The 12,724-nt window shown below is 45.2% G+C and overlaps 1 protein-coding gene across 2 annotated transcripts in view; it reads right to left on the bottom strand.

Annotated features, from left to right (window-relative positions):
- Window positions 1-11,279, bottom strand: part of FRMD3 (FERM domain containing 3) — a 301,558-nt gene extending 290,279 nt beyond the window's left edge. For both annotated transcript variants that reach the window (XM_055311651.1, XM_055311650.1), the window contains exon 1: window positions 10,974-11,279. In XM_055311651.1, coding sequence (XP_055167626.1) covers window positions 10,974-11,120 — 147 coding nt within the window. In that variant the 5' untranslated portion in view covers window positions 11,121-11,279. The remainder of the gene's footprint in view (window positions 1-10,973) is intronic.
- Window positions 11,280-12,724: the final 1,445 nt, after the last annotated feature.

Below are 12,724 nucleotides of genomic sequence, written 5' to 3'. Positions count from 1 at the left end.
CTGATCATGCTGTTTCATGTTCAGGGTTTTATATCAAGCAGAGGCTCTCCTTACTTGAAATGCCTTTTTCTCCTTCTTCAAAGAATTGATTTCCACTTGTTCCTTAATTATTAATCAAGTTCGTCTATACCAGAAATACTTTTTGATGCCCCAATCTAATATAGATACCTACCTCCTCCTGGTCTGCCACTTCCATATACCTATCCCTACAGCTGTCATTTCATCCCTGTAGAGACTATCTTGTCTCTCTTCCCCCAAATGACTGGGAGCTTCTTGATGCTCATTATTTTTTCCTTACCTAGTTCCCAGCTCTGTACTTATTAAATAAGATTGATGCTATTTCAAAAAAAAAAAAAAACTTCATTAATTCACTTTTGGAAAACATAATTGCTTGATCTATACAATTGTTCTTTCCTCTCAAAATAAATTTTCCCCCTAAAGTTATCCTCTCATTTCCCTCCTGAATCTTCAGGCAAAGCCACCAAAACAAACAGCTTAGGTTTGTTACCAGAGCTTATGTTACACCTCAAATGTATTTTTCATTGTCATCTCGGGTCACTGTCCCCTGGGGTCACTTCCGCAAGTAAGGACAGCTGGGTCCCTGGTATGCCTTTGGGAGTTTGTAGGCACTGCCAGCTTATACACAATGATCTGTTTGTGCCAAGAAGGTGCCAGAATTCCCTTGCAATGCCACTAAGAGTCCAGGATATGGGAAATCAAGAGTGGGAAGTGTGGTCCAGAGGGACAAGAAGTCTCTTATTAACCCTGGGCCCCCATGTGCTATCAGATGTTCAGCACTTCAGGTTGGCCATCAGAGGAAATCCTGCTTGAAAAACAATCTCATGATTTGGCTGCAGCTGGGAATCAAAAGGAATCATGCCAGCCCCAGTATCAGTGTATAATCAGTATTTCAGTCTATCATGATACATGCACCTGGATGGATTCTTTTATTCATTCATTCACTTAAACATTCATTTACCATCTACTGAGGGAAACATGCTGGGTGAATGTTTATCAGGGGAGAGGCCAAAAAGTCCCCACACTCAAGAAAATCAAAAACTTTATTATGAAACAGATAAATTCCCCTAACACCTTACTATTCCAAGTGTGGGGCATAGACGTTGCATCTAGAAGCCTGTTAGAATGCTGAATTCTAGGGCCCTCCTCCAGAACTCCTAGATCAGAATTTGCATTTTAACAAGAGCACAAAAGATCCACAATATCAGAGACCAAGAAGCATTTACACATCCCTCCCAAGAGCTGAACACCAACTCCTCTGAGTCTGAATTAAGTTCAGCTCTCAGTTGCAAAACCTGTCCTAAGGATTCCTCATCATAATCCCACTTTTCCCCATCTCTAGACTCCATGTCTAGCTCTCTGCTACTTCATAGAAGCAACTTGAATCTTTCATCACCTAAAGTGGAAACTAAGAGGAAGCCGGGCTATGTACCAAATGCCTATCACTCCTGCCCATGAATCTCGTATTAGACTTTCTGCAGGACACATTCTGGTATTTCCATTCCTGCAATCTTTTAAGTTTCCCCAAAATGCCTACTCAGAAAAGGAAGTAACCACTGAAGGACGCATTCAAGTACTTTACATTTTAAACTCTTAATGCATTGTTATTTTACAATTTCAACAATCAAAGGAGGGGTCTCAAGACTTGGCTTCATCGAATTGTTGGAGGTGAAAGATTCAGCTGGAGAGCAAGTACAGCTGGGAAATGCTCACCACAGTGGAGCCAGGCCTTGTCCTTCTCTCAGCATTGGCATGCTTATATGCACACACTTACACACACATGCGCACACACATACACACAGAGAGAAGTATATGGTTACTATTAAGAATTCCAAATACACATATACAAATTATCCTTGGATGTACACAATGGATTTAGTTGATATCATTTAGTTGATATCATTTCAAATACCTGTAAGTTGTCAGGCATCTCTCAGATCTCCCAAGATGTACTGGGAGTTCTGTTTTATTTGGTTGGGTTTTTTTTTTTTTTTTAAATATTTCAAGACATCCAGTAATTGAGAGTCACCAAAACCTACCATTCTTAAGCTTCTTGGCCTCAAATTTCCCTTTCACTCTGGAGGAGCGATAGAATTTTTATTTGTGTCAGATATATCAGTTTCCCGTGAATTTTTTTGAATATCAATTTTTTGATTCATGTAAAGATAATGAACCACTGCACGTTAACAAAAAAATGCATATTTTATGAAAAATAACTTGTATTTACAAACTAATAACTGATTTAATGAAAAAGTAGCCTTGTTTTACATTAATGCTTGGCTCAAAAGAAGACAGGTAGATTCTCGCATCTGCTTCTGCATTTACTGCATGTCTATATCACATATCATCTGGCCTCTGGAAAACTCCACTGTACACTTGTGAAAGAACAATAGTGGAAAAGCAAACAACATCTCAAAAAGGATGACAAGACAATTCAGCAGGAAAGAAAATTGTGTTTGCAAATAATGGTGCTGGGACAGCTGAATATTCACGTGGAAAAGAATAAATTTGGAGCCCCTACTTTACACCCTATACAAAAGTTAACTCAAATTGGATCAAAGATAAGAAGTAGCTGTGTGCTACTGTGAATTATAATCAGAAATATATATTTTGTCTTTGTCCTCATTTCCCCATCAAAGCTCCTAAAACCCTTGTAATTTGCTAAGTGACATGAGCAAGAAATGTGTCTTTTGTTATGTTAATGAGGTGACTTTTGGAAATCCCCTGTGGATGATGGCTGGTTGCCAGGGGAACCGACCACGTGAGTAGAGGTCCCAAGGCCCAGACCTCCAGGGAGGGGAGAGGGGCTGGAAATTAAGTTCAACCATCAATGGCCAATGATTTAATCAATTGTGCCGGTGTAATAAAGCCTCCATAAAAACCCAAAAGGACAGGATTTAGAGAGTTTCTGGATTAGTGAACACATAGAGGTGCCTAGAGATCAATACTCCTGGAGAGAGTACACCCTTTCTTTCCCCTGACCTTGCCCTATGCATCTCTTCCAACTGGCTGTTCCCAAGTTACATCCTTTTATAATAATTGTGATCCAGTAAGTAGAATGTTTCTCTGAGTTCTGAGAGCCACTCTAGCAAATTAATCAAATTCAAGGAGGAGGTCTTGGGGACCTCTGATCTACAGCCAGTCAGTCAGAAGCCTGGCCTCATGACTGGCCTCTAAAGTGGGAGTGGTCTTGTGGGACTGAGCCTGTGGGATCTGATGCTACCTCCAGGTAGACGGTGTCAAAATGGAGTTGAATTGTAGGTGTAGGTGGTGTCAGAGAATTGTTGGATACAATGGAATTAGAACCAAAATACTCTCCATACAATGGAATTAGAACCAAAATACTCTTTGGTTCTCCATACAATTGAATTAGAACCCTTCTAATACAATGGAATTAGAACCAAACAATGGAATTAGAACCAAACATACAATGGAATTAGAACCATACAATGGAATGTATTCCATTCAATGGAATTAGAACCAAACAATGGAATTAGAACCAAAATACTCTTGGGCTGTTAATGGTACAGGTTTATTCGGGGGAAGATGAAGTCTTCTGGAAATAGAGAGTAGTCATGATTGACAACCTTTTGAATATACTAAAATCCACTGAAATATATACCTTAAAATAGTAAATTTTGTGGTACATGAATTGCATATTAATACAATAATGAATCAAAAACCTAAATGTAAAACTATAAAACTGTTAAAAGAAAACATAGGCATAAGTCTTCATGACCTTGAATTATGCAATAGTTTCCTAGCTATGACATCAGAAACACAAGCAACAGAAGGAAAAAAAAGTGAATTTCATCAAAATTTTGACTTCTGACACTATCAAGAAAGTAAACAGCCCACAGAAGAGGAAAAATATTTACAAGCCATGTATTGTACAAGTATCCAAAATATAAAAAGAACTCTTATGACTCAATAATAAAAAGACAATCCAATTTCAAAATGGGCTAAGAACCCAAAGAGACAGTTCTCCAAAAAAGATACACACGTGGCCCACTGGCACAAGAAAAGATGCTCAACATCATTATCCATCAAGGAAATACAAATCAAACTCACAATAAGATATCACTTCACACCCACTGAGATGGTTATATCAAACAGATAAATAATAACAAGTGTTGGCAAAGATGTACAGAAATCAAAATTCTTACACACTGCCGATGGGGATGCAAAATGGCATAGCCACTTTGGAAAACAGTTTGGTGGTCTTCCAAAAGTTAAACACAGATCCAGTAATTTCACTCCCAGATATACACACAAAAGAAATATGTGTCCACCCAGAAATTTTTAAAGGAATGTTCGCTGCAACATTATTCATAACAGCCAAAAAGTGGAAATAACTCAAATTTTCACCAACTGATGAATTGATAAAAAGTGATCTAGCCACATGATAGAATATTATTAATATTATTCAGCAATAAAAAGGAAAGAAGTACTGATCCATGCTCCAACACAGATGAACTTTGAAAACTTGCTAAGAAGCCAGACATGAAAGCCCACATATTGTACGACTCCATTTTTATCAAATATCCACACCAGACAAATCTATAGAAACATAAGTAGTGCTGGTTACCCAGGGCTGGAAAGTTTAGGGGGAATGAGGCAATGGCTGCTAAAGCACTGAGTTTCTTTGGGGAATGGTAACAACGTTCCAAAACTGATGGTGGTGATGGTTGCACAGTTCTGTGAAAATATCAACATCGTACACTTTAGGTAGGTAGATTTTGTGATATATGAATTATATCTCAATAAAACTGTTACCCAAGAAAGGCAAACAATATTTTAATATTACTTTGAAAATAGTTTGAACCTTGAAGACCCCCTGAAAGGATCTCAGGGATCCCCAGGGGTCCCCAAAACACAATTTGAGAACCACTGACCCAGACAAAACTATTCTAGGGTATATCCAGATATTCTAGGGTATTATGGGTTATCCTCCTATCAGCCATTTCTACGCACCCCCAACCTTCCTTCTCAAGAGAGCCTTGATTTTTAGGCATTGACCCCTGCCCCATGCCAACCACCACCAGGAGGGAAGTTGATGCCATGCTGAGGTCCCACGGCCAGGTTCTGCTCACTTTGAGGGAAGGTACATTCCCTCTGACTGATCACAGTCACTGGGTTCAGGGGTGGGCATGTGATTTGGGTCTGATCAGAATGCTGCAGGACATCTGCTGGGAATTCTAAATTGGAAGTAGTTTCTCTCTGCCTCTGAAGCAGGCCCCATGAAAATGTGAGGATCAAAACTACCAGAACCATTTCACTGCCAGTCTGTCTGAGGATAAAGCCTTACAGAAGGCAGAATAGTCACTGAATGAAGCCCTACACTCGAGACTTCAGGATATACAAGCCAGTAAATGTTCTTAATGTTCAAACCAGTCTGAATTAGAATTTGTTAGATGTAGTTACAAGCACCCAGCTGATAGACTGTCCAAATGATGTGGAGCCAACAGGATTACATTCTCTCTGCAGTCAATACACTTCGCCTTTGCTCTGAGGACATCAAGAGATAAGATCTTAGCAGACCATTGAAATAACATTAGTTTTTTTTTCCACAATGTACTTAATACAAAGACCTGGCCCATATAATCTAGGCCTAAAAACGTCAGAGCTGGGCCATGGTATTTAACGAAGTGTTTCTCCCTGCTATTCCTTTTGTGCCCGATTTTCAGTGGACTCTGAATGGCATTCTAGATGAGTTTGATAGAGAAAAGTGTTGGATTGTCCTTTTTATCAGAAGAGGTGTGGCTGTCAGCTGGACCTCACTTGGAATTCACCACCAGGATCACCATGGGGCCTGATATTTAAAATGTTTGCATGTGATCATTCAGTTCCTGTTCCAATAGATAAGAAACTCAAAGATCAGTAAACTACTTGCTCCCCCACCCCCGCCCCACCAGCTAAATTAATTAGAATGGTGCTCTAGAGGCAGCCAGGGTGGCTCAGCAGTTTAGCACCGCCGTCAGCCCAGAGCCTGATCCTGGAGACCAGGGATCGAGTCCCACATCGGGCTCCCTGCATGGAGCTTGCTTCTCCCTCTGCCTGTGTCTCTGCCTCTCTCTCTCTCTCTGTGTCTCTCATAAATAAATAATTTTTTTTTTTTTTTAAGAATGGTGCTCTACCTTTGGGTGACATTTTGACATTTATGACATGCTTTCACATACATCATCTCAACAACACAGTGGAGGTTGGCAACTGAGGAACTATTGTGTCTATTTTACAGATGAACAATGGGGGGCCCAGTGACTTGCTCAAGGTCTTGCACCATCATAGAATGATGAATTTAGACTTCAAGATGTTAGCTTCTAAGCCAAAGCTTCCCTGCTAAATTACCTCAAACATACCTCCACATAATAGAAAGATAACAGTCAATATTGTTTCAACTCTTACTGTGGGCCAGCTACCAAGCATCGCAACAGGGCCATGAGGTCTGGCCCATTATAATCCCCACTTTACAGATGAGCAAGCAAACTGAGACCCAAACTGGTAAAGTGACTTGCCCAAAGACACCTGGCCAGTCAGTGGCCTAGCCAGGGTTCCAACCCAAGTGAGTAGTGCTCCAGAACATGAGCTCTCAACCTCTTCGTCTTGGCCACTTCAACAAGAGTAGAGCTCTACCAGCTGTGCCTGCTCTATATCAGATGACTCAGAACTACCCAGAACCCACCAGTTCAGTAAGGACCAAAGTGATATTTAACAACACAAACAACAAAGGATGATTCAACAATTTTTCTTGTTCTGGAATTTGATCACACAAAGATTGCCTATAATAAGCCAGGGCTTAGATAACATCTTATTAAACTTTCCTGACAATTTTATTGTAATAATAATTATAACTCAATTTGACTGATTCTGAAAGACACCACTGCTTGCTTAGCCAACAGATGTCTCTGCCTTCCACCACAGACAGACAGACACACACGCACGCACACACACACTTCTCTATTGATTCCATAATGCCAAACCCCACCTCCTACTATAGGGAGTGAAGAGCCAAGATACCAGATGCACACATTCCTAGACTCTTTTGCAGGTAGGGCATGGGTATATGATCCAATCCTGCCCAATAAGACCTGATAGCAAGACTGATGGCGGCCTCTAGAAAAGGTCTTCCTCTGTGACAAAAAGAAATGCATGAGGAGGCACCACTTCTTATACATTGGAAATGGTAGTGCCTGACTCACATCCACAACTACTGCAGCCACCTTATAAGAATCACCGCTCTATGCAATATAGCTGATGTGCTGAGGATGACAGTGTGGGCAGATGGAAAGCACCTGTGTCCACACAGAACCCCTGAGCAACCCTGAGGCTACCCTACCTCTGGACTCCTCATTAGGTAAGACAATATACTTATTACTTAAACCACTTTAATTTGGCTACTCTCCTACTTGCTGGCAAAACCTCTTAAGCCTCAAGAGGTAGCCACAGAGAAGAAAGAACTCTGGATTTTCAGTCCAACAACCTGGGTTCTAATCTATTTACTTGCCAGGTGACCCAAATCACTTAATCTCTCTCACCCTTATTTTCCCTATCTATAGAATTGAGGTGACACTCCATAATACAACATCAATAAAATGGAGACATAAAAATCCTGAAATAATGTGTATCCAATCACCTCGTTAACAAAACTGTTTCACTCAAATGCAACTGGTCTAGGTAGTAATTAAATTAGATTTATTAAATTGGAACTATCCATCTAACCCAACTCCTTTATTTTACAAAAGAGGAAAGGAAACACTGACTCCAAATGTCAAGTGACTCGCTCAATGTCACAAACTGCATGGTAACATAATTAAACCATGCATCTCCTGATCCCCAATCCAATGTTGTCATGCTACTCTCATACTGATAGGTAATGAGCTAGATTAAGTACTGGGCACTCATTCAATCAACAGGTGTTTGTTGAACATGATTACGCGCCAGGTACTACCCTAGGTATTGGGGAATCCCTAACAAAAAACTACCACCACCACGAAATGTTCCTACTCTACAGATTTAACTGTCTACAAAGGATGTTATTCAATCTACATTTATAAATATGAATTGAATGCCTAATATGTATTAAGCACTATGCTAGGATTTCTGTTCAAACACAAATCAGAACTCCCAGTCAACTCCAATAATACCAACCATGTTTACCAGCCTTTGCTAAAGAATGTACAATGTGAAAAGTTTACATTTTACTCAATAAAAGTCAATATTGAAAAATGACAAGTTCATTAGAAGGAGCTGTGAATAACCATGCCAACATCTGAAAAAGGTGGATAGAATGGGGAAGATGGCTCGGACTCCACTTTACTTGACGCAGCAAGACTGAATAAAAGAACTTAGAGTTACCTCATGTCCTTCTACACTGTCCAGACTACAAGGGCTGGCTCAGCTGGAAAAGCCCAATAGGAGTATTCAGTCACTCCTTCCATTCTCCCAGGCAGCCTTCTGGTGCCCTACCCTCTCTTCGGCTCCCTGTTCATCTGGAATTCCTCTTCCTCAGACCTAAACACTCACACCCTAATGACATCATGTGACAACATCCTAAACTCTGGAAAGAGACAAGGCAAGTGACTTTCAGCATCTCCTCTGGAAGTGGATACCAGGCGGCTGCGACTGGGCCACTAGGTGGTTTCTTTGAAAGTCTGTCAATTATATAATTTGGAACAGAATAATTAAAAGCTGTTGTTTTGCAAAAAAAAAAAAAATCAATAACTCATTTCATGCAGGTTATGGAGGGAGGATGTGTGTGACACTGTATGACAGTCCACATACTCGTTTACCTTTGTGATTTCCTGGAACAGAGGAAAAAGGCAAGCAAGGAAGGAAGAACAGATGGATGCCCTGGGGCATGGACTGGTGACTTCAAAAGGTGTTTTGTTTTGTTTTTTTTTCAAAATACCATTTTGTTCTAACTTTAAACAACTGGATAGTTTTTTATGACCCTGTACCCAGTAGTGCAATTTCAAATTCCTGGGTTTGAAAAAGTCTAGGAAGATAAGGTCCAAAATTATCAATATAGGATCTTTTCATTCATCTTAATGGTGAAATAATCACCATTTGGGGCCAGAAGGAGTAGAAAAAAGATATGCCACAAAATGAAGTGTTTGATTTTTTAAAAAAATTCCAAAAATCAACATTTTGGAATATAGCATTTTAACCTCTTTGGCACCAGCTGGGCCATACAAACTGTAACTTTCCAAACTATTATTAGACCAGCTATAGTTTATTGTTTCCCAGGACACCAGACAACAAATACATGCTCTTTGTGGACTGCTTATCTATTCTAAGAAAGACTAAGTCCCGAAGGGGATAAAACCTAGTGGTATCAACTCCAAATGGGACAGGACAGGACACACAGAGGAGGGACAGAGCAGAGGAGAAGTCAAAATCCCTCACTCTCTGCTGCTGGTTCCTCCACTTATTACATATTCGATATGGGTGAAATGATCTGTACAGTACATCCACTTTAGAACCTAAGGCAAAGTGCACAATTATCTCTGGATCACAAGACAGTACATGTGGAACGTTTCTGTGCAACCCTGTGGCAGGAGAAAAACTGCCTAACCTGCTAATCCTTTTATTATTAAGTTTAGCAGCGCTGCTTAGCTCAGAATGAAATTCAAGATCCTCCAGAAAATTCACTGGGAGCCTACTCTCCTGGGAGATAATGGGGCACCACATTCCTTTGAAACTTGTCCAACTGTCTGCTTACAAATTAGTTGCCACTGTCTCTGTGTCACAAACTCCCATGGCAAACAAATGGGAAAGACCTTTCATTCATTCATTCATCTGGGGTTAACACAGCCCAGAGACCTGTTCCTGCCGCTGAGGGACGCTGCCTCCATTCATCTCTCAACGGAACTGCAGAGTGGGCTCTGTATCTAAAAAAACAACAACAACAACAACAAAAAACAAAAACAAAACAGCTCAGTCCTGAAGCCTCAAGACTCAGGTAGGCAAGAAGAGGAAATCCCCGAGATAAATAAGCAAATAGATTTAAAAGTCAGAAGCTAATCGTGCTGAGCCCTGACACAACCTTTCCAGATTGTGCTCGCCTAGTGGGTCAAAGGAGAGAGCGCACCGAAAGTGCACGCGCGCGCACACACACGCGCGCACACACACACACACCCTTGCAGCTCACACTACATCTCCTGCAAGCTCAAAAGCACTTAGAACCCGAGGAGGAGGCTGCCAGGAAAGCTACCTTCGGCCAAAGAACTCTTGCTTTGTCCAACTTGGGCAAGAGCAATGTCCACCCACACGCCAAGGGGCGCTTCTTCCCGGGAGCCAGGTCCTGCGAGGCTCCCTCCCTGCCGGCCTCACAGCCCTTTTCCTTTCTCTGAAACACACCGATTTCAGGATTCCTTGCGGGGTAGCTCCAGTTCCGCGCAGCGCGCGCCCCATCCCTGAAGGCTGAAGCCCGAAGCCCAGGTCTGCCCAGCCTCTCTCACTCCCGAGAAACTTCCCCGCCGCCCCCACGCGGAGTAAAGGCCATCGGCAGGGGGGCGGCAGGGAGTGAAAGCGGGCCCCGGGCTGAGGGCACCTTCGGAGCCCGGGCGCCAAGAGAGCTGAGTGAAGCCGAGCTGTGCATGCCTTCTCCACGTGGAGGAAGGGAGGAAGGAAGAATGGGCGACAGGCAGGTGTCCCTCTCGGCTCTCCGAGCTCCCATTTCGGGGAGCGGGGGAGGGGATCGGGGGGTTGGCTTCTCCCAGGAGGCAGCTGCCCCGCGCCCCCAGCCTAGGCGCAGCGAGACGTGCGCGCAGCTTGCACGCCAGGGAAGGGGCCACGGCGCGCCTAACGCGCCCTGCGCCGGCAAGGGCTCCCAGCCTCGCGGGCGGGGAGAGAGAAATCTGGCTCGCTAGCAGGCCCCCGCACGGGTTCTCTCGCCCGGCCCGCGCACGCCCACCCGCAGAGGGCCCCGCGCCCTCGCCCCGAGCAGCCCGCACCTGGATGTGGCAGGAGATCTCCGAGTCGTCCAGCAGCCGGATGGTGCATTTCATCTCCTGGCTGAGCGATTTGATGCTGGAGCTCCGAAAGTGGATCATTTTCATGGTCCTCCTGCCTCTCGGCACACAGTGGCAGGAGGCGAACATGCACCGCGGCCCGGGGGAGCGAGCGGGAGGCTCGGGGCCGGCGTGGCGCTCGCCCGCGCGGACCGACACACTCGCGCACGCACCGTCCCGGACACCCGGGTGCGGCTCAGCCCCGGGACAGCGACGGCGACGGGCGCCTGTGGCCACACATGCCGGGCGGCCGGGGCGCGGCGGGCGGGGCGGGTCCCTCCCTCCCTCCCCTCCCTCGCCTCCCTCGCCTCCGCCTCGCCCGCTCCTTTCCCCGCCTCCGCCCGTCGCGCGCGCTCCTGCGCCTCCCTCCGCCCGGGCTAGCGCGCAGGGGGTGCCCCGGCCCGTGACCCGGGGCGGCCGCGCGACGCACTCACTCCCACGCGCGGGGAGCCGCGGGAGGCGGAGGCGGAGGCGGAGGGACGGCTGGCGCCGGGGGCCGGGGGCCGGGGGCCTGGCAGTGGCCTGCTTCGCCGCCGCCGCCGCTGCGTCAGGCTGGGCCCGGCCGCCTCCTCCCTCCCCGGCCGCAATCGCCCGGGCTCCTCCTGGTCACGCTCGTCCCTGCCCCGGCTCCCCAGGCGCCCGACAGCGCCCGGCTCCGCTCGGGCCCGGGGACCTGGCTGCGCCGGGGGCGGAGGGTGAGCCTGAGCTGCACCCGCAGGGACGATTCCGCCGCGGGAGGGGATGGTTGGACCAAGGACTAGCCCCCTCCCCCCCGAAAGTGGCATGAGGCCCCGGTATGGCTACCCTAGGAATATGGCTAATAGTAACAATCTCTAGTACTCGTGGGTATTTTTAGAAGCCTTTATTTAATATTAACTGGGAGTTCATCTCCTTAAAAAAAAAAAATCAAAATCAAGGGTGCCTGGCTGTCTCAGTCAGTAGAGCAAACTACACTTGATCTTGGAGTCGTGAGTTCGAGCCCCACCCTGGGGGAAGAGTTTACTTTTAAAAAAAATTTTTTTTTTAATCAGAGCTTTCTTTAAGCAACTTATTTATAACTCCCAACATCTCAATATGATCTGTGGAAGCAGTACCCTAGACCTCGGTAAGAGGGTCTCTCTCCTGCACCACCCCCTTTAGGGACCTTCCTCTTCTCCCCTCCCAGCTCCGTTGCCCAGGAATAGAGATGTGGCCGTTCCTGTTTTATTTTTTTTATTTTTTCTTTTTTTTAATAAATTAATTTTTATTGGTGTTCAATTTACCAACATACAGAATAACACCCAGTGCTCATCCCATCGTGTCCCCCTCAGTGCCCGTCACCCACTCACCCCCACCCCCACCCCCCGCCCTCCTCCCCTTCCACCACCCCTAGTTCATTTCCCAGAGTTAGGAGTCTTCATGTTCTGTCTCCCTTTCTGATAGTTCCCACACATTTCTTCTCCCTTCCCTTATCTTCCCTTTCACTATTATTCATATTCCCAATCCCTGGGTACTGGGGACCCTGGAATTCCCTGCCCACTGCCAGGGTAGTAGGGATAGAGGACCTGCTGCCCCTGTGTCTTCCCCAGGGTGGATCAAACCCCTTTCAGGTATACCCATAGGCCCAAGGGGTGACCAAGGGCCGTCTGTGGAGGCAGGTCTGCGGATGTTGGATGTGGGGTCAGGCACGTCTGGGAGCAGGAAGAGAAGGGCTA

The sequence above is a fragment of the Nyctereutes procyonoides genome, unplaced genomic scaffold (assembly GCF_905146905.1).
Source record: "Nyctereutes procyonoides isolate TBG_1078 unplaced genomic scaffold, NYPRO_anot_genome, whole genome shotgun sequence".
Classification (NCBI taxonomy): domain Eukaryota; kingdom Metazoa; phylum Chordata; class Mammalia; order Carnivora; family Canidae; genus Nyctereutes; species Nyctereutes procyonoides.
The sequence above is the reverse complement of the archived record's forward strand: the minus strand, read 5'-3'. Positions and strand labels throughout refer to the sequence as shown.